This window comes from Juglans microcarpa x Juglans regia, chromosome 8S, assembly GCF_004785595.1.
Source record: "Juglans microcarpa x Juglans regia isolate MS1-56 chromosome 8S, Jm3101_v1.0, whole genome shotgun sequence".
NCBI classification, from domain to species: Eukaryota; Viridiplantae; Streptophyta; class Magnoliopsida; order Fagales; family Juglandaceae; genus Juglans; species Juglans microcarpa x Juglans regia.
Window position 1 is genome coordinate 19,495,220 of NC_054609.1, and position 25,441 is coordinate 19,520,660.

At 37.1% G+C, this 25,441-nt stretch overlaps 3 protein-coding genes across 3 annotated transcripts; 1 reads left to right on the forward strand and 2 right to left on the reverse strand.

Moving 5' to 3' along the window:
- Nucleotides 1-9,931: 9,931 nt before the first annotated feature.
- LOC121244313 lies at nucleotides 9,932-12,310 on the reverse strand. The gene is made up of 2 exons (XM_041142320.1): nucleotides 10,664-12,310; nucleotides 9,932-10,345 (listed from the first exon to the last, which is right to left on the reverse strand). The coding sequence occupies exons 1-2, from the start codon at nucleotides 12,308-12,310 to the stop codon at nucleotides 9,932-9,934; spliced, it is 2,061 nt and encodes a 686-aa protein (XP_040998254.1).
- Nucleotides 12,311-14,907: 2,597 nt separating this feature from the next.
- On the forward strand, nucleotides 14,908-19,712 carry LOC121244315. Its single transcript, XM_041142321.1, has 3 exons — nucleotides 14,908-15,399; nucleotides 15,857-16,691; nucleotides 19,134-19,712. Exons 2-3 carry the CDS (start codon nucleotides 15,885-15,887, stop codon nucleotides 19,710-19,712), a joined length of 1,386 nt encoding a protein of 461 aa, XP_040998255.1. The 5' UTR covers nucleotides 14,908-15,399; nucleotides 15,857-15,884.
- Nucleotides 19,713-20,251: 539 nt separating this feature from the next.
- LOC121244535 (sugar carrier protein A) lies at nucleotides 20,252-23,068 on the reverse strand. Its single transcript, XM_041142648.1, has 4 exons — nucleotides 22,712-23,068; nucleotides 21,862-22,181; nucleotides 21,120-21,746; nucleotides 20,252-20,867 (listed from the first exon to the last, which is right to left on the reverse strand). Exons 1-4 carry the CDS (start codon nucleotides 22,854-22,856, stop codon nucleotides 20,430-20,432), a joined length of 1,530 nt encoding a protein of 509 aa, XP_040998582.1. The 5' UTR covers nucleotides 22,857-23,068; the 3' UTR covers nucleotides 20,252-20,429.
- Between the last annotated feature and the right edge of the window lie 2,373 nt (nucleotides 23,069-25,441).

Genomic DNA, 25,441 nt, shown 5'->3' on the forward strand with positions numbered 1-25,441 from the left:
GGAGTCCTTTTTTGTAAGTTCTCATTGATAATAAGACAGGTGGTGAGGTACATTGGATCTACCCTTTAGAGGATTACTTTTGTGCAGTTTTTTTTTTTTTTTTTTTTTTTTTTAAGAAGATGGAGATTTATTATTAAAAATTTAATTATTTTTATGTAAATTTTATAATTATTTTTTAAAAAAATATATACAAAATATACACATTCTAAAATTATAAATATTAATTTTTATTTAATAATAAGAATCAAAAGTATGTTTCCTTATTTAATTAATAAAATGTTTCTTAATTGTCACTCTCCCATGAAAAAAAATTACTACACCATACAAATATTTTCATTCATTCTTCTTGTCATGCATGGTTATGAATGAAAAGTCTGGACTTCCCAGCTTCCATAAAAAAATAATAGATCTCAAAGAGCAGCCCACAATCGAGTGACAAACATGTTATGATCTTAAGGGTTAAAAGTTTAATCAAATTAATATACAACAGTCCTAGAGCATTTGAATCAATGGTTGAATTTTTAACAATTGGTATCAGGGCAGGGACTACATTACTAGTTCAAGTCACAGAGAGGGCGACCTGTAAGAACTATAATGGACCCTTCTTACCAATGATTGTATTTGAGATATCAATATTTGAGATAGTCAGTCTCCAAGAAGATGAGAGAGAGATAGATAGAGAAAATTAAGAAAGAGAAAGAGAATAGAATTGTATATTCTTCGTTGTTATTCATCCTCTTTAGTTCTGCTTTTATACATTCCTCACATCCATATGACATCGTATTATATTAAGATGCTTGCAAAAATTACAATGAACAACAGCGTATCACTTATTCTTTTTACAACACAACAACTCTTATTAAAACGACAACGTTCCTTTAAACACATACGATGCCAAAGCACTTCCACTTTTAACGAACTAAACTACCGTCCCCCTGCATTTCTTCTTACGATCATATCAGCACCCCAACTCCCTTTCAGCCATTACTTCCCAACACATGACATACCCCTACCCTTCAAATCACCTTGCCCACAAGGTGGGAAAATCTTTCCTTAAGCTGCCAATAAGGTTCCCAACTGGCTTCTTCTGCATCAGCACCTTGCCATTGCACCAAAACCTCAACCATAACTTTATTATAAACTTTCCTGTTGTGGCATTACAAGATTGCCTGAGGCTCAGGCATAATCTCACCATAAAGATCTATTGGAGGCAAGGTGGAAAGTGGAGAAACATGTTGGCTCACCTTCTTCTTCAAATATGAAACATGAAAAACATGATGCAATTGGGACTGTAGAGTAAGATTCAATTTATAGGCCACTTGGCCAATTCTGTCCACTATTTGAAATGGATCAAAAAATCTCGGTGACAACTTCAAATTTCTTCCTACTGCCAACGACCTATATCTATAAGGCTAAAGCCTTAAATAAACCCAATCCCCTATTGCAAATACTCTCTCACTGTGTTGTCGATCAAACTGCAATTTCATCCTTCCTTGTGCCACCACCAAATTATTCTTCAATGTATCCAATATTTGCTCATGAGTCTTTAGTAACTCTTCAACAACTTGATTAGGAGAAAGTCCTAGAATGTATGCTTGAAATCGAGTAAGTGGTATACCATACGCAGCCTCATATGGTGTAAGTTTGGTAGACTCATGGAAGGTGGTATTATATATTATACCACAATTCAGCCAAAGGTAACCATTCAACTCATAATCTTGGTTTGTCACCTGAAAAACACCTCAGAAAGTGTTTCAAACACTTATTTACAGCCTCGGTTTGACCATCACTCTGAGGATGGTAAGCTGAGGAATATGAAAGATTAACCCCTAGCAACTTAAAGAATTTCTCCCAAAAGGAACTAGTGAAAGTAGAGCCTCTGTCAAATACAATACTCTTAGGCATGCCATGTAGCCTAAAAATATTATCTAGAAATAAGGAAGCCACATTGGATGCTGTGAAAGGATGCTTTAAAGCAAGGAGGTGAGCATACTTGAACAGCCTATCAACCACCACCATGATGATAGAATAGACCTTTGAAACATGCAAACTCTCCACAAAATCCATTGATATATCTGTCCAAACTCGCTGAGGAATTGGCAAAGGTTGCAAAAACCTAGCTGGATGCACATTCTCAACTTTGTTCCTCTGACAGACCTCACATTCCTTAATAAACCTCTTGACTTCAATATTTATACTAGGACAATAAAAATCTGATCTAGCTCTATGTAAGGACTTGTGCAATCCTGAGTGACTTGCAGTAGGGCTGGTATGTACAAAATGCAGTATCTTAGCTTTCAACTCTTCATAGTTAGGGATGTAAATCCTTCCCTTTTTAAACAATACACCATATCTCAAGGCAAAAGTTTTACTTGCTGAAGGATCTTGTTGCAAAGCAGCAATTTGTTGGTGAACTGCTTGATCATCTTCATAACTATTTTTAATATCTTCCAGCCAAGTGGGATTTGGTATAGTAACAGCTGATAAGACCCCATTACCTTCATCTTTCTTTCCTGGACAAGGCATCTGCCACCTTGTCCTCGACTCTTTTCTTGTACTCAATACAAAAATCATATCCCCACAGCTTCAACATCCACTTCTGTTGAGCAGGTGTTGCAGCCTTTTGTTCCAATAGATACTTCAAGTTGTGATGGTCAGTTCTAACAATGAAAGAGCCTTCAAGCAGGTAAGGTCTACACTTCTTGACTGCTATCACCAAAGCTAAAAACTCTTTCTCATATGTTGACAGCTACAAATTCTTCCCCTTCAATGCTTGACTCAAAAAAGCCAAAAGTATTTTTCTATGCATCAACACAGCTCCCACACCATTAAGACAAGCATCACATTCAATTATAAATGTTTGAGTAAAATCAGGTAATGACAAAACTAGTGGGCTGGTCACAACTTGCTTAAGCTGTTCAAATGCCTTAGTTGCTTCACCATTCCACACAAAGGCATCCTTCTTCAATAAGGCTGTTAACCCCTCAATGCTTTCATAGACTTGGGAACTGGCCAACTGGTCATGGAGCTCAACTTCTTTAGGTCTGCCTTCACACCCTCTTTGGATATAAGATGACCCCAGTATTCAATCTCAGCACATGCAAAGTGGCATTTAGACCTCTTAGCATACAACTAGTGACTCTCTAAAGTGTGTAACACAGCAGCCAAATGCCCCGAATGAGATTGAAAATCCTTGTTGTAAACCAATATATTATCGAAGAAAACAATGACAAACTTCCTCAAGGAGGGTCTGAACACATCATTTATAAGACCCTAAAAAGTGAAGGGTGCATTAGTGAGTCCAAAAGGCATTATAAGAAACTCATAATGACTTTCATGTGTTTTAAGTCTTAGAAATATCTTCTTCCTTCATTCTAATCTTATGGTAGCTTGATCTGAGATCAAGTTTAGAAAAGACAGCTGAACCAAAAAGCTCATCGAGTAATTCATCCACAACAGGTATAGGGTACTTATCCTTCATTGTAGCTTCATTCAGTACCCTATAATCTATACACATCCTCATAGAGTCATATCATTTTCTCACCAAAAGTACAAGTGAAGAGAAAGGGGATTGGCTAGGTCAAATTATACTAAATTCCAGCAATTCCTTAACTATCTTTTCAATTTTAGTTTTTTGTCAGCACAGATATATGTATGGTCTGACCCTAACTGGTACTGTCTCTTTCTTTAGAAGAATTTGATGATCATAAGACCTCTGTGGTGGTAGGCCTCTTGGCTCATCAAAAACCTTTTATATGTTTAACAGATTCAAGATATTCTGAGGTACATATTGCAACACCTCTTGAGATTGAATAGACATTACTTGTAATAATAACCCTCTATACTCCACTGTAGAGAGTTTAGCAATTTCAACATCATCAATTAAATTGCTAGGTATTGAGGATAATGCCTTCAAATATATCAAACTGCCTTTATATGTAAACTACATATTTACTTACTAAAATCGCAGAGAATAGGTCCTAGTGACAAAAGCCATTGCATCCCCAACACCAAATCACAACCTCACAATTCTAGAGTCAATAAATCAGTTAGGGGTGAGCACCAACCAAGTCGGAGTCGGTATGTCCATCCTCCGACTCTGACTCTGACATGTTCATCCTCCGCTCCGACTTCGACTCCTACTTGTCAGAGCGGAGTCGGATTTTGGGTTTTTTTCAACTTCATATTTGACATACGTTTTAAAAAGAATATTTTATGTGAGATTTTAAATTTAAATTTTTTCAAAATTTACAATCTAAAGTAAATAATTCACTTTTGCTTCAATTTTACTAAAAACATAACAAAAAATAAAACTAAATAAAAACAAGTAACATACTAACATGCTTCAAAAAATTTCAAAAAAAAAAAAAAACTAAAAAGGACTAATCACTACAATAAACATCCACTCCCACCATCCATCATCCACATCAATCATAATAATATTTTTTTACAACGACTATAACAAACATTTTCCAAGTTTCAATTCTAACAAAAAAAGAAACCCAATATTTTATAAGTGCCTACTAAATTAAATGTTCACGACAACAAATATTAATGCCCAACAACAAATTAAACGTTTCAAGTGCCACACTGTCATTCTAACTTCCAAGTTGTGCCTAAAAAAAATATATGAAAATATTTTAGTTACACAAATATTTTTGGACCTACATAATATATCAATACAGGAAAATCATAAGCATGCATAGGTAACAATTTTTTATCCTTCAGACTATAGTGTATAGAGATTCCTTTCATACTGGAGATAAAAATAGTCCAACTTCAATTTCCATTATATTATGTGCAAACAAGATGTCGTACTGGTCGATGAGATTACACTTAGTGAAGCCATTATAGAAGATAGAGAGTAATGATCAGAGAAATTCAGCAACAGATGTTTGTCATGCTAAAAATAAGAAGCATCGGCCTATGCCAGTTCATATTAAATATAGCACAACAAGATCCACAACCTTCGAGTAAAATTGAAGTTACAATGTCAGAATTATAGAATCAACCAATCTAAAGTATTTAGTTTGTAAATGAGCACTACCTTCCATCCATGCAATGAATCAAAACTTGGTAACATCTAATAAAGTACATGGATGAAGTTTTTGTTTAGGTGGTTAGAGTCTGAAACTCTGGTTCTTGACAAGAGGAGAGTGATAATTCCTGGTTGATAAATAGTTAAGTTGCAATAGATATTTTGAGGTAAGACTATTAATCAATTAAAATAAAATAAAAAAGTCAAGCAAAATTTGGACCTCAAGTCCTTCACTCTTCAACGCCATCTCCAAGTCAACAATCAAAAAACCACTTCCATCCAACGCTTCATGTTTTGTTACAAACAAAATAATAAAAATGCTAATTTCTAGAATTAGATCTATTCCTAATTAATCAATAATATTAATTATCCCCATTATGCAAACATGATATGTTCTAAGTCACAGTTTATTCTTTCAAAACATCCCAACAAAAACAGCCCGATATTAACTCAAATTAAAACAACCCCAGTATAATCAAAGTATTTTATATTGTATGGAGTTATATACTAGACTTAGTATTTTATATTTAATTTATTATACTAGTCACTAGTGATTATATATTATATATTGGAACATTGGTTATTATACATTACTATTATATGTTATTATACTTTAGTTATTATACATTAATATTACATATTATTATGCATTTTAGTGTTTATACATAAGTATTACATGTTATTATATTTATATATTAGTAATTTATTGTTACATGGTAGTAATATTGTAATAGTATGATGTTTACATATAAACTATTATTAGTCAATTTAGTCAATATATATTATTGTATAAATATATTATTTAATAACAATAAGCTCATGCTAGTATCATATGGAGTTTAATTAATTATATAAAATATAATTATATACAATTTTTATGATTAATATATAGAAAAATACATATATATTTATAAAATATATATAATATCGATTAATATATATTATATCGGAGTTGGTTCAACTCCACCTCCAACTTCGACTGCTCGGAGGAAAAAACATCCGACCCCGACTTCGAGCAGAGTCGGGGTCAGAGTCAGATTTTAAGATTTTTGCTTAGCTCTAAAATTAGTTACAAAAGTCGTACCTTGTATGTGCAAAGCAACATCACTGCACTTCCCTTCACTGCTCAGTACATCACCATTTGCAATTCTCACTTGCATAGGCTGGGACTTCTGCACAGATAACTCACATTTTAATGCTATTGTGGTATCCACAAAATTGTGGGTACTACCAGTATCCACCAACACAGTTACTTTTATTTTCATTGCTTGTCCAAGAATTCTCATAGTCTTGGGGCTTGGTACTCCTACCGATACTTGTACTAAAATTGATGCAACTCCAGCACAATCTTGTACATTAGCTTCCCCAAAATCTGTCAACTGTTCAACATCAGCTTCTGACTCTAATGGCTCAACCTCAAACAACTCCATTCCTTCATGTACATATAACTTTGACTTAAGGCACCCTTGGTGCCATTTCTTCTCACAGAAATAACAAAGCCCCATTTTTCCTTCTATCTTGCATCTGCGCTTCTGAGACTCTCTGATAAAATACTTTAGCAACAGGTTGTACCTTAGGAGTACCCAAAATAGAAGGAGCTTGGGCAGGTCTATTCAGATCCATCCCTAATGATTGATAACTTGAGTAAAAAAACCCATTCTTCCATACTTTTCTTATACTTCAAACATACTGTTCTTGGATCTTGGCCAATCCAAATGCATCATTCAAATTCGTGGGAGCTAACATTATAACAAGGAGTCTTATCTCATCCCTTAGCCCACTGCAAACACAACTTAATTTGTTCTTTTCAAACATGCCATGAATTCTATTGGAAAGAAGTTCAAACTCAGCTTTATATGCAGTCACAAAGCAACTTGTTTAAGCTGAGTGAGTGATATGAACTCTACCAACAATTGTGATGAAACCCGATAACAATGATGGCTTGGAACCCCAAGATCGTATTGACAAGATTTGTTGAGCCTTGACCAGTCACCCAACTAGATGAAAACCAAGACTACGAAGGATTGAAAACGCCACACCAAGAAATCAGAATCAATGTGATAAGTTTGCGGCTTGAACGCCACAAGATTAACTTGATAAGTTCAAAGAGTTCTTTGAAGAACCAAGAGGAACACAAGACCTCATAAAGACAAATAAGCTTCTGAAATTTCAAATCTGATATTAAAACTCGAAATAACCCCTCTATATACTTGGAACAACCCTCCAAGAATAGGAAAAGTCATAACTACAGCTTTAAAAGCAACACAAATATTAACATAACAAGTCCCACGATTTTTAGGCCTCTTGGACTTCTAGAGGCAGCCAAAAATGACTAAATGACTAAATTCAATGTATTTCAGGTACCCAGGCAAGACCAAGTTCATTCACCTATTTAATATTCTTGAAACTTAACAAATTCACGTCCTTTAATGGACAGACCATTCATCATATTTCTACGTGCTAATTAGCCTATTCAATTACCTTGATGACATGGACTAAGTCTTGAATATTATTTGAGCCCATCTTGGTCTTTTTAGAATTAGCCCAATTCTCTTGGATTAGCCCATTTAGTGCTTCCTTGAAACGTTTGGCTCTAAGTCTTGTAATTGGGCCACTAGGAAGTGACAAAGGGTCTTGTGCAAATTCAGCTCCATTCCCACTTGTATGATCAGCATGTCCAGCTCCTTGGTTTGCATCATTCTCCCCCTCTTGAGAAGGATTTGTCCTCAAATCATCACCTACATCGAAAGGAGACAAATCAGCAACATTAAAGCTTGCACTGACACCATACTCACCTGGTAAGTCAAGCTTGTAGGCATTATCATTTATGCGTTCTACTACTTGAAATGACCCGTCACCCCGAGGTAGGAGTTTTGAACGCCGCTTCTCTGGAAAACTGTCCTTCCTTAAGTGCAACCAAACCCAATCTCCTGGTTGAAACACTACCTTCTTGCGTCCCTTGTTGGCTTGATGGACATATTGTTTAGTCCTCCTTTTAATGTTCAGCCGTGCCTTTTCATGAATCATCTTTACAAATTCTGCCTTATTTTTGCCATCTAAATTCACACGTTCACTCAAAAGTAAAGAAGTTAAATCCAAAGGTGACAATGGGTTAAAGCCATAAACAATTTCAAATGGTGAAAACTTAGTTGTAGAATGTATACTTCTATTGTAAGCAAATTCAACATGTGGCAAACAATCTTCCCATGCTTTCAAGTTCTTTTTAATGATAGCACGCAACAAAGACGACAAAGTTCTATTTACTACTTCAGTTTGGCCATCCGTTTGTGGATGACAAGTAGTAGAAAATAACAACTTAGTTCCCAGCTTTCCCCACAAAGTCTTCCAAAAGTAACTCAAAAACTTTGCATCCCTATCAGAAACAATGGTCTTAGGCATACCATGTAACCTAACAATTTCTTTGAAGAACAAATCAGCTATATGTGATGCATCATCAATTTTATGACATGCAATGAAGTGTGCCATCTTGGAAAATCTATCTACCACCACAAAAACTGAATCTCTCCCCCTCTTAGTCCTAGGTAAGCCTAAAACAAAATCCATAGAAATATCAGTCCAAGGTTCACTAGGTATTGGCAAAGGGGTGTACAAACCATGGGGTTTCAACTTAGACTTAGCCTGTTTACACGTGATACACTTCTCACAAATTCTTTCCACTTCACGTTTCATATGAGGCCAAAAAAAATGTTCATGCAAAATTCCTAAAGTCTTAGCTATACCAAAATGACCCATCAAACCACCACCATGAGCTTCTCTCACAAGCAATTCGCGCAAAGAACATATTGGCAAACATAGTTTATTTTCCCGAAACAAAAATCCATCATACCTATAAAACTTACCAAACGCCATTTTTTCACATGTATTAAACACATCACCAAAATCAGAATCTTGAGCATACAATTCCTTAATGTATTCAAAGCCAAGCATTTTTGTATCTAAAATGGAAAGTAAGGCATACCTTTGGGACAATGCATCAGCCACCACATTTTCCTTACCTTGCTTATATCTGATCACATACGGAAATGTTTCAATGAATTCCACCCACTTGGCATGACTTTTGTTCAACCTTTGTTGTCCTTTCAAATGCTTCAAAGACTCATGATCTGTGTGAATCACAAACTCCTTTGGCCATAGATAGTGTTGCCAATTTTCCAAAGCCCTCACTAAGGCATACATCTCCTTATCATAAGTAGGTTAATTTAAGGCTGCCCCACTCATCTTTTCACTGAAATAAGCAATTGGACGGCCTTCTTGCATCAAAACAGCTCCAATACCTATGCCTGAAGCATCACACTCAATTTCAAAAGTTTTAGCAAAGTTAGGTAAAACAAGCAAAGGCGCATTAGTTAACTTTTATTTGATCAGACTAAATGTCTTTTTTTGTTCTTTTCCCCATTTAAACGGCACATTTTTCTTAATGACTTCAGTAAGAGGGGCGGCTAAGCTACTAAAATCACGCACAAACCGTCTATAGAAGCTAGCTGAGCCGTGGAAACTCCTCACTTGGCTGACTATTGTAGGCGTTGACCACTCTTGGATTACCTTCACCTTTTCCTCATCCACCTCAATTCCTCTCTTACTAACAATAAAACCAAGAAACACAAACTTATCCGTACAAAAGGTGCACTTTTTGAGGTTGGCAAACAACCTTTCTTTTCTTAGAATTTCCAAAACAAATTTCAAATGCATTACATGTTCTTCCAAATTTTTGCTATAGATCAGGATATCATCAAAATACACAACTACAAATCTGAACATAAATGCTCGCAAAACATGGTTCATCAAACGCATAAATGTGCTCGGAGCATTAGTTAAACCGAAAGGCATCACTAACCACTCATACAAACTATATTTAGTCTTAAAAGCAGTTTTCTATTCATCACATTCTTTCATCCTAATCTGATGATATCCACTCTTAAGATCAATTTTTGTAAAGACACAAGAACCATGCAATTCATCCAGCATATTATCTAGTCTAGGAATGGGATGACGATACTTTACCGTTATGTTGTTGATGGCTCGGCAGTCAACACACATCCTCCATGTTACATCCTTCTTAGGAACTAACAGCACCGGAACCGCACAAAGACTCATACTTTCACGGACAAATCCCTTTTCCAATAATTCACTTACTTGCATCTGAAGTTCCTTGGTCTCCTCGGGATTACTCCTATAAGCAGGTCGGTTTGGAATTGATGCACCAGGTATGAAATCAATTTGATGTTCAATCCCTCGGATTGGAGGTAAACCATAAGGTACCTCTTCAGGAAAAACATCTTCAAACTCCTGCAAAAGAGAAACAATATTGCTCGGCAAAGCACCGACGAGATCATTAGTACATAAAAGAGCCTCCTTGTACATGAGTACAATAAGGGGCTGGTGTGAAAATAATGCTCTCTTGATCTCACTTTTTTTTTGCAATGTAATTGAATTTTTCCTCTCTTGCTTTCACTATAGCCGAAATCCTCTCTCTTTCTTTTTCACTCTGATCAATGTTTTTCTCTCCTTTTTTTTGAAAGTCTTTTTTTTCAGTTTCGGCCTTCCTTTCCTTTTCCTTTTTTTTTTTTCATTCGAACTTTGTAACTTTAATTGGTCCTCCCTGACCTGTTTTGGAGTTAATGGCACAAGAGTAATAGGTTGCCTATTAAGAGTGAAGGAATACTTATTTATGAATCCATCATGCGTAACCCTCAGATCATACTGCCATGGTCTTCCCAACAGTAAATGGCATGCGTGCATAGGAACCACATCACAAAGCACCTCATCCTCATATTTGCCAATGGATAATGCCACCAACACTTGTCTTGTCACCTTGATTTCCCCACATTCATTCAACCACTGAAGCCGGTAAGGTTGAGGATGTTTCAAGGTAGTTAAAGCCAATTTCTCCACCAAATAAGTGCTGGCTACATTTGTGCAACTCCCACCATCGATAATGACACTGCAAACTTTGTTATTTACAAAGCACCGAGTATGAAACAAGTTCTCCCTTTGGTTACTTTCTTCCTCCTTAACCTGCACATTGAGAACTCGCCTTGCAACCAATAAATCTCCAACCACAGCATTTTGCTCATCGTCAGCATCCTCCATAGATGGCATATCATCATTATCTATTTCTTCCTCATTTTCTGACTCAAGCTCTCCTTGGGCATTTATCACCATCACTCTCTTGTTTACACACTGGCTGGCTATATGTCTGCGCCCCTGACATTTAAAACACTTAATATCACGTGTTTTAGAACTTGAAGTCTCGATTGTACCTGAAGTAGTGGCGGTCTTTAAGTTGGCATTCTTAGAGGATTCAAATTTTGGCTTATTTTGTTGCTGCTCGTCCCTTTTTGGAGTTGTCTTCCACGAGCTGGTTGTAGCCATAGGCAGTCCCCTCCTAGCCAATCCCTTTCGTTTGAATTTTTCCTCCACCTTTATGGCTTGATGCACCATATCCGTCAACTCAACATAGTGCTGCATCTCGACTATATCCGCAATCTCACGATTTAAACAGTGCAAAAACCTAGCCATGGTGGCTTCCCAGTCCTCTTCTACATTAGCCCGGATCATAGCTATCTCCATCTCCTTGTAATACTCATCCACACTCTTAGATCCTTGAATTAACCTCTGTAATTTTTGATACAATCCCCTATAATAGTGGCTGGGTACAAAACGCTTCCTTATAAGCATTTTCATTTCCTCCCAAGTGTCCACGGGTGGCTCTCTATTCCTCCTCCTATTAATCAGTAATTGATCCCACCACACAATGACATAATCGGTAAATTCAATTGCAGCCAACTTAACCTTCTTTATCTCTGAGTAGTTGTGACAATCAAAAACCATCTCCATTTTAGTTTCCCACTCCAAATAAACTTCAGGATCATTTTTACCTTGAAAAGATGGGATTTTAATCTTTATATTTCCAAAATCGTTATCCCTCCTAGGCCTACCCATCCTAGCTTCTCTATTTCTATACCCACGCTCAATCCTACCTCGGTTCAAATATTGCTCATCAAACTCCTGCGACTCCGCCTCTCCATCAACATTCCGCCACGGACCACGCCCACCATGCTGCCTATTGTGGATGTCATGTTGCTGGCCCCTAGGAGTTTCCACTTCTACCCTGTCCAACCTTTCGTGAATAGGTTCTAATTCAGCCCTCAACATACGCCTCATCTCCCCTAACATCGCTTGCATTTGGAGGTTTGGAACTGGAGGTTGTCGAAATTCTTCGGTTGTGTCTTCTTCTTGATTATTAGACATGGTTTAAAATCTACAAACAAAGTTAGAATCCTCACAAGCACTCCCTCACGTGTTTCACTCAAGAATTGATACACTTGCACTCGTGTTTTCACTCTAAACGACTTTTACCCTCATATGGTCTCACACACTCTTGCCTTTTTCCACTCTTCTGTGTCTTCTTTAGTTCTTAATCGAACTTCAAGAAACTCATTCAAAATAATCCAGCAGCAATTCAGAAAATAAACAACCAAAACTCATTAAAAGTTCAAGTACTTGAATAAGGTGAGATACAAGATTGAAATGAAGAAGTTTTCTTACTGGAATCGTGTACCTCTTTTTTTTTTTTTTTTTTTTTTTTTTTCAGCAAAGAACAGGAAATAGAACGAAAATAAAAGATAGACAAACTTATCTTAGAACCAAAGCTCTGATACAAAAATGATATGAACTCCACCAACAATTGTGATGAAACCCGATAACAATGATGGCTTGGAACCCCAAGATCGTATTGAAAAGATTTGTTGAGCCTTGACCAGTCACCCAACTAGATGAAAATCAAGACTACGAAGGATTGAAAACGCCACACCAAGAAATCAGAATCAAGGTGATAAGTTTGGAGCTTGAACGCCACAAGATTAACTTGATAAGTTCAAAGAGTTCTTTGAAGAACCAAGAGGAACACAAGACCTCACAAAGACAAATAAGCTTCTGAAATTTCAAATCTGATATTAAAGCTCGAAATAACCCCTCTATATACTTGGAACAACCCTCCAAGAATAGGAAAAGTCATAACTACAGCTTTAAAAGCAACACAAATATTAACATAACAAGTCCCACGATTTTTAGGCCTCTTGGACTTCTAGAGGCAGCCAGAAATGACTAAATGACTAAATTCAATGTATTTCAGGTACCCAGGCAAGACCTAGTTCATTCACCTATTTAATATTCTTGAAACTTAACAAATTCACGTCCTTTAATGGACAGACCATTCATCATATTTCTACGTGCTAATTAGCCTCTTCAATTACCTTGATGACATGGACTAAGTCTTGAATATTATTTGAGCCCATCTTGGTCTTTTTAGAATTAGCCCAATTCTCTTGGATTAGCCCATTTAGTGCTTCCTTGAAACGTTTGGCTCTAAGTCTTGTAATTGGGCCACTAGGAAGTGACAAAGGGTCTTGTACAAATTCAGCTCCATTCTCACTTGTATGATCAGCATGTCCAGCTCCTTGGTTTACATCAGTGAGCGCCTCCATAGGATTATCATATGGAGATGATCTGAACCTTACTTGAATAGCCTGAACAAATTCCTCCCACGAATGGAAAGTTCCTACTTCACTGGCATCTTGGAACCACACCAACGCTTCCTCATCCATATGAAATGATGCTATGAAGATCCTTTGTGTTATGAACCTGATTTTCACGGCATCGTTAGAGCTCAACTAAAGCAACAACATTTTGGGTCCTTATTTACTTACCGTTTGAGTGTTTCATTTACTTGTCATTTGAGTCCTTATAGTAGTTTAATTTCAAAGTCTGTCATTTTACTTTACACATGTCGCTTGGATATTTGTCTAGTTTATTATCCCTTTGAGGATATAAGGGAAATGGGAGAATTCATTGGGGCATCTGAATATTTTGCTTGAAAGCTGGAACTATATTGGAGGAATTGGGAGCCTCGAACTTCCCAAGGCGTCGCCAATTTATCTGAAGTTTATTTTCTACCATTTATCTCATTTTGTTATTTTTATGTGTTCATAAATTTTCCTTTCTGGTGTTCTTCCATCTACTCTTCCATTGAGGATCCCTACAATTGGTATCTAGAGCCACCAATTCTTCATGGGTCTGGTACAATTAAATAAGGAGCAATTATTGTTGCTGGAAAAGATTTTGGAGAAATTAGAGCATATGACAAAAAGACTCGACGAAATGCAACAAAACTGGAAGCAGATGCAGGAATCTTGGGTGCAATGGCAAGACGAGGAAGACGAAGAAGAAAGCACAGTAACGGTGGAAGAAATACAAAAATCGGTAATGTAAGAAGAAAATGAAGAGACAATAGCAGTTTCCACGAAAAATTGCTTGGTCTGGGAAGACCAAGCTGTGGTGGAGGGAGTAGAAAAGGCAACTATAGAATCTGTGGCAGTGTTCACGAAAGTCGTTCTCAAAGAGATCCCCAAAGAAATGACCCCATCGGTCCGTAGAAATTCAAACCCAATGATTAGGGTCATGGTCATTCTCTACAATTCACGGCCTTCACCACAAAGAACCAGCCAACTTAGGTACTGCAAAAACCCGGAAGACAGCTCGACCACATCTAGACTCTCTCGTTTTAGGGGACCTAAGATAGATCCAGGGAAGGGAACACGACTCGTATGGCATCCTCCTTGGCCAAAAGGCAACACTCAGTCTCTATTTGTGTGTTGGCTTGGGAGAATTTGGGTCTGTTTGGCCATGGGTGCGCTCTTAGTAGATAAACCCTCAGCTAAATCATCATCATTTTCTCATAACCATCACCCACCCCCCTTCCATTTCCATTAGTCTCGTCAACTCGCGGCGTATTTTCTTGATGACCCCAAAAAATCTCAAACCCCAGCTGCAATGCAACAGTATATCGGGTGGAGTCGCTGGTGGCTGTATAACAGCAAACCCACAAGGAAACGATGCCGTTACATGAGGAATTTCCAGATTCCTCCGTTCTTGCTTTCAATTTCTGCAAGGGTGAGAAACAGAGCCAGTTTGCGGGAATATTATGTGAGGATCAGGTTACCATCATGGACTATCCACGACAGTATGAGGGCTATTCCTTCCTTCCACTGTCTTTGATTCAACATCTTCTTTGTTTTTGTGAAAGTTGGCTTTCACTTGGAAATCAACAGAATATTATTCTTCTCCATTGTGAGAGGGGGGTTGGCCACATCGCATGAAGTCTGTCTCCATGGCGAAGTTTACTTAACAAGAAATTGAAGCACTTCAAAACGATGGTAACCAGCGTGCAAGAGAGTTGTTTGATAAAAAGCCTGGAGAAGCACTTGCTGATGGGGACTTAATAAATTTGAAGTACTTGAAGTGGGGAAATGAAGCTGAAGAGTTGGGCGGTACTCTCAGTGGTAAGCACATTTTCCCTATCTTTAATTTCACTTCCTACCGAGATTTGAGTGCAAAGTATACCATTGAAAACGTTTTTGAGATATTTGAAGCCCTTCATTTTCCTTTTGTAACCCTTGGTGGAGGACCATGGAAAAATCCCATGATTGAGTTTGCCAAGAATATTAAGGGGGTTGCATTTAGCAAACATTTGATTCACTTGCATTCTTACAATGGGTCAGTTGATCGACGACAACTTTCAGAAAGTGATGCTCACGTTGGTGGTGTGAATGGCTTGGCATTGTCACACCCAAACAACCAATTGTGTGGGGTAACTGGTGGAGTTGATAAATTAATCAAAGTTTGGGATTTGTCTGGAAGAAGACTTTTTAACCTTGAAAGTCATGAAGCACCTGTTTATTCCATTTTTCCTCACCAAAAAGAAAATGTTAAGTTTATAATTTTTACTGTTGTTGAAGGGAAAATTAAGACTTGGTTGTATGACCATATGGGCTCTAGGGTTGACTATGATGCACCTAGACAGGGGTGCACTAGAATGCTCTACAATGCTGATGGAAGCATACTATTCTCTTGTGGAACAAGTAAAGATGCTGACTCTTTCCTAGTTGAATGGAATGAAACTGAAGGAGCAATAAAGAGGACATATTCTGGATTTAGAAAGATATCTGTTGTTAAATACATTCCTTATGAGAAATATTTTTTTGCTCACTATCTGTTTGACATATTACCACTTAAAGTGGTTTTTGAGCATTTTGATAGAGGAAAGGAAGGAAACCTTGTGGAAAGAGATTGTGATGGCCAAGGTTCTGTCTGGTGGAATGAGTTTAGTTTTCATTTCCTAAATCATAGTCGACCACATTTGGTGAAATTTATTGACTCTGATGAGCTAATGATATTCGTGCATGATGCTGGTGGAATCCTACCTACAATTAACCATTCGCCTTGGGATGGTTTAACACTTGCAGATTTTGTCATACCATTTTTTCTCTTTATTGTTGGTATTTCACTTGCACTTATCGACAAGAATTTGTTATGCAGAGCTGTTGCAACTAGAAAAACAATACCACGGGCTCTAAAGCTTTTAATGTTAGGTCTGTTTCTTCAAGATGGCTTCTTCCATGGCCTTAATGATTTAACTTATGGGGTGGATATTGAACATATGAGATGGATGGGTATACTACAGAGAATTGCAATAGCATATCTACTAGCATCATTGTGTGAGATTTGGCTGAGGGGTGATGTATATTGTAGCAATAGCCATAATAGGGTGCTCCCTTCTAGTTCTGATGGTCAGGTTATTTTATATAAGCTCTCTAGTGAGACAAGTGTCCTAATATGACAAAGTAGACACCTTTGTCTTGAGCTTTGGGAATTGTGAAGACGACCAAAGGTGGTAAAAAGAAGAATCTTTTTTTTTTTCCTTCCTGGTGGTTGTACATTTAATATCAATGTCTTGATGTTGGATAATGGTGCTTTTCTGCATTTGACTTGTTGAAGTCTGCACTACATTAAATGGGGTTTAAAAAAAAAATGGCAAGCTTCTCGAGTGCTACTCTTGTGGAAAGATTATGTGGAAGTAGTATGAGGCCGTTCAACAGTTGCAACCTTACCCTAAACCTTGAGGACAAGGTTCTTTAAAGGGAGGGAATTTGTTATGAACCTGATTTTCACGGCGTCGTTGGAGCTCAACTAAAGCAACAGCATTTTGGGTCCTTATTTACTTGCATTTTGAGTGTCGTTTGAGTCTTTGTAGTAGTTTAATTTCAAAGTCTATTATTTTACTTTACACATGTCGCTTGGATATTTGTCTAGTTTGTTATCCCTCTGAGGATATAAGGGAAATGGGGGAATTCATTAGGGCATCTAAATATTTTGCTTGAAAGCTAGAACTATATTGGAGGAATTGGGAGCCTCGAACTTCCTAAGGCATAGCCAATTTTTCTAAAGTCTATTTTCCACTATTTATCTCATTTTGCTAGTTTTACGTGTTCATAAATTTCCCTTTCCGGTGTTCTTCCATCTACTCTTTCATTGAGGATCCCTATACTTTGCCTAGAAGGAACTTGGTGATACAAGAAATACTGATTTACCTAATAAATCCACGCTACTGGATTCTTGCCTCCAAACCTGGAAACCCAAGTTTAATGCCCCTAAGAAAACCTCTGTCACCTTAGCGATTATGAACTTCGCCTACACCCTCATTCATATCAACATTTCGAGCAAAAGTTTGGGCTTCTTGAAAATTCTTTCCCACCTAATCATTACCCACAGGCCCATTAAGTGAAATCCTTGAAATTTGTTAAACCATTTCATTAAATCTTTTTTCTTGATTTTCTTTTTCCACACGAGCATTTTCTTGCAATTGCACAAGAATGACAATTGTATCTTCCAATTGCTTTTGCTACCTCTCTTGTCATGTTGCCTCAACTGGTTCACAGAATCAAGAACCTGTGCATAAGACCTTGTACCCTCCACCATAGTGTTGGCTTTTGATACCAACTGTAATGGACCATTCTTACCAAATTGTATTTGAGATAGTTAGTCTCCAAGAAAATGAGAGAGAGAGATAGAGAGAATTAAGAGAGAGAGAGAGAATAGAACTGTATATTCTTTGTTGTTATTCATCTTCTTCAGTTTTGCTTTTATACATTCCTCACATCCATACGACATCGTATCATATTAAGATGCTTGCTAAAACTACATTGAATGACAATGTATCATTTATTCTATTTACAACACAACAACTCTTGTTAAAACGACAACATTCCTTTAAACACATATAACGCCGTAGCACGTCCACTTTTAACGAACTAAACTACTATCCTTCCCCTGTATTTCTTCTCACGATCGTATCAGCACCCCAACTCCCTTTCAGCCATTACTTCCCAACACATGACAAAACACAACTAACCAACTAGAGAATAAGATTTAGCAATCAATGAGACAGTCGAGCAAGCAATAGACGTACCATGAAACATGCACAGAGGTGAGGGACACAACCCCAACCCCTAATAACAACTATATATAGAAGAGGACATCCAAAATTCAACTATCAATGATGACATGACAACAAAGTTACACTATCATCATCAGCTTCACTAGGGTAACATGATGCATTAGGGGACAACATTAAATCAGACCTCTTCTTATCACAATCCTTAGAGAAAATATTTTTCCAAATAGTGATGTGCATTTGCCTACTAATAGCCTCATGAATGAGGAACAAGGATTGGAATATTTGTACTTCATGAATGAGGTACAAATGCTAACTACACGCAGATTTATATATTCTAGGATTGCATCCTAAAATATTTTATTTATTTCAAGCGTAATGTTAATTGTAATTTGTGGCATAAAAAATTTACATACAATGAAAAGTCACCTAGATATATTAATACGCGTGTAGTCAGCATTTCTCTTATTTCAATCTTTAAAAAAAAAAAAATTACAATTAATTCATAACTATTTTACAACTCTATTTAAAATAAAAATTAATTATATAAAACTAATTAATTTTATATTAATTTGAAGTTAATTGTAAAATAATTAATTTGAAGTAAATTGTAAAATAATTATAAAAGAAGCGTACATTTCTATAGTTTAATTCAAAAGTAATGATAAAGTGTAGAAGGACATCCATAGGTTGACCCTACCACACGTGTGAATAAGATCATCTCTGACAGCCATTCTCTCTGCCCTACGTATCGTAATTCTGATAATTCGCCCGAAACATCAGGTCTCCCTACAGAGAATATCGGTTCTTATCGTCTATTTCGTGTTCGTTTCCCCTCCCTCGGCGGAAATGGGCATTGCAATTCTTCCCTCCCAGAACTGCTTTCAAGGCCGGTTTCGGCACGAAGCCCTGACCCTAACTCCTTTCAAACCTCGCCGATACTCTAACCCCGACAGCCCTCAGTCCCGCCGGCAGAAGCGAAGTCCTGATCGTAATCGGAGAGATGGATCCGTGGCGGCAAGGTTTGTCGCCAAGAACCTGGTCATGGGGCAGGTCAAGATCCTTAAGCGCGGAGAGACGTTGAGCCAGACGAAGAGTTACGATAATCGGAAGCCGAGGGCGAAGAAGGAAAATGATTTTAATTTGGTGTTGCGATCCACTGGCCGGCTTGGTCCGGCCCCGCTGACGGTCCAGAAGTATATTAGGGTATCGGAGTTAAAGGTCGTCAATGAAATATATGCCGGATCGGCCTTCGTCGCGTCGCCTCCTCCAAGTTGCCTACCTGTCCCGTGCTTCTTGGGTAGAAACAACGGATCGGCCACGAGCGATTTGCGTCGATTGTTGCGCCTCGATTCGGTCTGATCACGAACATCCCGAATCAATCCTAATGTCGGCTATTCGGATCCGATAACTATCGAAGTTTTATCGGACACTGCTTGTCAACCGCGTGAAAATTCGGATGTCTTCCTTTTATCGGTTATGGTTTGCGTTGGCTCCCTCAAATCATGGTCTTCCTTCTTACGTATTTTTGTTCAAGAGGATGGCTTTCGAGTGCGAGCAAAATGAAGTAATAAAAGTGGATCGCAGCGATATCTTTCGGCATGTTCTCATTGGAATTTGAACGGCAAAGATTAGATCAACCCCATTTCTCTCCTCCTCCTGCTTCTCCTTCTCGAGAGAAAGGAGATCAAAGTTGTTGCTCTGTTTTCTTGAAGATTAACACGATAGAATGGATTAATGTTAGTTTGTGTGCATTCTTGTAATTGCTTCATCTTCTATGCAGGAATAAAATCTCTGATTTGGGTAGCAGTCTCTGCTTTGTTCTTTTTTTTCCTTCTCTTACCCAATATTGTTGCTGTTCTTGTATATGAATGGATCACAGAAAATTGTGGAAGGAATCCTGTTGATAAATGGTTCCTCATAATATAGCCACTACACATTATAAATCATGTTCAATATGGCTGGTGATTTGTTTGTGTATACAGAAATCATTAATGGTACTGCCTTCTTGCTTTTCTGCTATATGATAATAAGCTTACTCGGAGACTTTCACCTTGCTCCCTTGAATTGCTTTGCCTCTCATTCATTGATTTCCACACCTTCCACCTCTCCAGGCACTATCCTCTTCCAGAACCAGTGCTTTCTCCACAGGAATATCATCTCTTCAATGGGAACTCCTTTGGTTTCGGGTAGGAAGATGTAAACAAATATGGTCATGATGGTAATCCAGGCAGCAAAGAAGAGGAAGATACCAAACTTGAGTGCACAAAGAAGGGAAAGGAAAGACTGGGCTATTATGAACGTGAATAGAAGATTTACAGCAACTGTGATGCTTTGTCCAGCTGATCGAATTTCTAGAGGGAATATCTCACTTGGCACTGTCCAGCCAAGAGGACCCCATGACCATCCAAAAGCTAGGACAAAGAGGCAAAAGAAGAACACCACCAGTATTGAGAAACCTTTTGACAGTTCTTGATTGTTTCCGAACTTCACCCCCAAGATTATGGCTACTATGACCTGTTTCACATACACAAATAACATTAAAATGGAAATAATGGTGGAAAACAAGATCCTCGTATGTGTTGAGAAAATGCTCATGCTTCTCTTACAATAACTGTGCTGGGTTAAAGCATATTTTATACTGAAGGGGAATAATGCCAAATCCATGTTCTGGGAAGCAACATAAAAATGATTGCACTTGGAATATCTGGTGCCAGTTTTTAATTGACTTCTCCTGGATCTAACTTAAGAGTGTTAAAGATCTTTTACCTGGCATGTAACCATTTGGATTCCTCCACTTATAAGCAAGGGCCTTCGACCCAATCTATCTACTGTTGCAATAGAAATCAGTGTAGATGAAGCAAGAACTGCCCCAGTCAAAGCTGAGGAGTAGAGAGCAGCATTGCCACCAAACCCCATACTCTGGAATAGCACCGGAGCATAGAAGAGAATTGAATTTATGCCCGTGAGGATCTGGAATGTCGGCATGAAGAATGCCATTACTAATTGTGGTCTGTTCTTTTTCTCAAGGATGTTACGAAAGGGATGTTTTATAGAGTTTGAAAGCTCACTTGCATCAACCATGTCTTCAAACTCTGCATCCACATTTTTGGTTCCTCTAATTTTTTCAAGAACTTTTCTGCCTTTTTCTTTTCGTCCTTGCTCGATTAAGCAGTTAGGTGTCTCAGGAAGAAGTAGTCCTCCCACCGTCATTAAAAGAGCTGGAAAAGCAGCCAAGCCAAGAGAGAGCCTCCATCCCCAAGGTTGAAGCTTTTGTGTTCCATAATTGATCATGTTTGCTGTAAAAATCCCAAGTGTAGTTGCCAACTGAAACAACATGTTCAGGCCTCCTCGAAGATGTGTCGGTGCCATCTCTGATAAATATAGTGGAACTGCCTTCATGACAAACATGAGGAAGTCTTAAGTCTTGTGTTCTCAGATACAGAAACCATAAATTCATTTATTTTCTGATCAATCTTAGCACTTGAAAAGGTTAGGCTAAACAGGATACCTGGTTTCCAAATCCAATGCCAACACCAAGCATGATTCGACCCAAAAGAAGCATTGCCATATTTGCGGCAGCTGCATTTAGGGTAGCTCCAACAAGAAAACTGATCCCACCACAGACTATACTCGCCCGACGTCCATACTTTCTTGTAACAGGAGAAGCCACCAGAGTTGAAACCAAACCAGCAAGATACAAAGAAGATGTAAACGCTGAAAGCCCTTGGTTGTTGTACTTGCAGTAGTTGCTTTCATGCGCATGCCTTTTCTTTATATAAACGGTATGGAAGAACTTTTCAAGAAATGCATCCATTGATGTCACTCCCCCTGTTGACACAAAATAGCATTTTGTAACTAGTAAGAACACAGACACACACTCTCACAGGCAGGCTCACCCAAGTACATCATCGAGTAACAGAATTTTCCTGGTCATTCGTTCTTTATTCTTCTTTTTGTTTGTTGATTTATGTTTTTCACGAAACCCCAAATGAAGGCTGGAGTATAGTATGAACTTGTTAAATTTCTTAGCTTCTATATATGTTGATGACCACTTCGTTCCACTGGAAAACAATAATAAACAGGAAAGATAACTTAAATATCACAGGTGCGAATATATTAGAGCGTCATAGCTTGGTGATAGGACTTGAGAATTTTATGAACATGTCTGAGCCTCTCTATGTTGGCTGATTGTTAGAACAGAAATCAGGTATGGATTGTGTGGTGGCTATTCTGGCTATATTTCAATATTGCCAGACACAGCAAAGTTCCTTTTCCGCGACAATCTTTGTTATATCATCCGCCAAAGTTTCAACAGGTGGTAAATCTGTTGAAACTTTGGACTGAGGAAATTGAAGTACCTGAAATTCCAATATCATAGCCGAAAATTGAGCCACCAACAGCAGCGACGGTGCAGGCAATGATCACATAAACAGTGACCCTTCCTTGGTACTGTTCAGCTCTCTCTTTGGCCACACCAGCCGGACCAAAAGATCCACCCGCCATCTCCAAAAACGTTATCTTCTTCTCAGATCTCACCAATATGAAGGAAAACACAGCCAACTCTTCACCCTCGAGTAATGACTATCACTCTGCCCGAGTTGCTAGAAAGTTTGCAGTGCAGTGGTGTGTACAAAAAGACTTCTTTCAAGTGCGTAACTGGTGTAAGAATTGAAACAAAACCCCATATTATTACAAAAATAATGACGTACATACATTTGTAGAGAAGATTTCCTTTCCTAGGGATAATATAGATAAGGACTCATATTTTTTAAGATAAACCAGTATGTCATCGCCACTTTAACAAGGCAATACTCAACTTCATAGTCATAGCCTTGACATTTAAAGCATTTTTTTTTTAAATCCACTGTATATATATATATATACATACATATATATTATGCTTTGTTCCTAATATAGCAACATGATCATCCTACACCCCATTATATATGTAATTAAATAAAAATTAATAAATATGTAATTAAAGTTAAAGTTATCAAATTATGTAGATCTAGGTATGTTGACTTGGTTCAATTTAAATGTTTTCATCTAACAAAATTAATTATTCATGTAGGTATCTTGGAATTTGTAATGGATAAGGAAGTCTTAAATGGGGTTTGAAATTAATCAGAGCTATTTTCTTTAATTCACTGCAGACAATAATTATTTACGTGGCAAAATCTGAACCATTTTTCATCTTTTAGCATTCGGAAACTATATATAATATGATACAAGTAAAATACCAGAGGGTGTATCATATGAATTTGTTAGGTCTATCTAAAAGGTTTTTGGGACGCAAATTATTCTGTTTACTTACACCCATACACTCATTATCCAAATTTGAACGATGGAGTATAATTGCATGATCGCCATGTGTACATTTATATATGCAAGTTGGAGTGCAAGTCTTCTTGACTTGGCTGAATCTGTTTGTCTTATGTCTGATTCTTATGCTTTGTTTTTGAAATCTTTTTCCCCAATTAAAGCCTGTTGTATTTTGTCTGGTTTTAATGCCGGTGGTTCGACGATATTGAACTGAATTGAGATGAATTAAATTTTTTATACATAGTAATTAATTGAGATAGTATAGTGAGTTTTATAAAACTCATTTAAGATGAGTTTAAATGTGTTTGAATGTTAAAATAAATTTATATGTATTTATAAAAAGTTAAAAAAAATTATGAATTTCATATGTAAAGAGATGTTGAGTTAAGATAAGTTTAATGATTTGAAAGTTAAATATTTAAATATTAGATTCGGGGTTAGTCAAACTGCAATGGCCCACCAAGTGGCTTTGTGAATTACAATGCTAAAGATCCATGGTTCAAGGAACGGTACAGACAGACAGATCAAGAGTTCAACTCAATGGAAAGTTACTTCTTTTTTTTAGATTTTTTTTTTTTTTCTCTGAGCAGATGTACAGCTGAGATTTACCAGCACACGAGTCCACTCCCCCATGGAATTAACAATGTAAAAGAGAGATGATCTTTTCACATAAATAAATAAATGCATATATCGTGTACGCATGCACCGCAAACGTTGAATGGCAAGTAAACAAAAGAAAATGTGATTTTTTATTGAAGAAATTATAGAAATGCTAGTCTGTTTTCATGTTATCCACGGAAAAGATAGTTTTCAAATATTCAAACAAAAGATATATATTGCTTGCGTGTTACTCCTCCTGGCATTGAATTCGAGGTAAATGAGAGAGAGAGAGAGTGGTAGAAGATATGAGTTTGAGCTGTAACATCAACTTAGTGCGTGTGGGGTGCAATGTGATTAATGATCGATTTAGGTGCATGTGTTTGTCTCATACATGACTCAGAATCTCAGTTATTAGCCAAATTTGTCTGCAGCATTAGGTTAAAACAATATAAGATTGATATGAGAGACACCTACATGCCAAGGGCATCTAAACTACATTCATCTGCAAAGAAAAGGAATGTTGTTTCTGGCATGACACATTGCTTTTAATAATATAATGCTTATAACATAGCCTGGATAGGATCATCAAAACCAAAGTGTCTCTTCAGGAAATGTTTTGAGCAATTTCTATGGGACTCAACAAAAATTACCGGACCATGTCACAGTATATTGGTCAAGATAATATAGGACTTAGACTATTATCTTCTTAATTATATTTCAGTTTTACATATTTTTTTACTATTCAACACCTTTGAATATTTTTGGGGGCGATTATAGGGTTCCAACCTCACCTTTCATACTTTAGAATTCTAAAATAAAATTATTGAAAAATGATATTTACAACCGTGAATATTGCAACCGCCGCGTAATCGCTTTGAAAAAAAAAAATAAAACATAGAATCTACATAAAAAAAATTAATTTTTCAATAGTTGATCCTATTCTTTTTCAAAGCGATTTTGCAACATTTACATACTTTACAGTTGTATGTAGAATTACTCAAAATCATTTGTCTATAAAAAAAATTATAAATAAAAATGAGGAATTGTAACCATATATTGTTTGATCCAAGCTAGCTAGGAATTAATTGGGCTTTGAATGTATGTTGTATATGTTACCACTTTTCTTCAATTGCCTGCTGACACGTGTAGGATCCATAGTCATAGAT

Coding starts and splice junctions, on each gene's coding strand:
- LOC121244313 (XM_041142320.1), bottom strand. CDS start 12,310: ATGTCTAATAATCAAGAAGAAGACACAACCGAAGAATTTCGACAACCT. Junction 10,346..10,663: donor TGCCATTAACTCCAAAACAG/GTCAGGGAGGAC, acceptor TCTCTTTTGCAG/GAGTTTGAAGATGTTTTTCC.
- LOC121244315 (XM_041142321.1), top strand. CDS start 15,885: ATGGGCTCTAGGGTTGACTATGATGCACCTAGACAGGGGTGCACTAGA. Junction 16,692..19,133: donor CTTCTAGTTCTGATGGTCAG/GTTATTTTATAT, acceptor CCGAAACATCAG/GTCTCCCTACAGAGAATATC.
- LOC121244535 (XM_041142648.1), bottom strand. CDS start 22,856: ATGGCGGGTGGATCTTTTGGTCCGGCTGGTGTGGCCAAAGAGAGAGCT. Junction 21,747..21,861: donor GCATTGGATTTGGAAACCAG/GTATCCTGTTTA, acceptor TTTGTCATGAAG/GCAGTTCCACTATATTTATC. Junction 20,868..21,119: donor TCCAAATGGTTACATGCCAG/GTAAAAGATCTT, acceptor TATGTGAAACAG/GTCATAGTAGCCATAATCTT.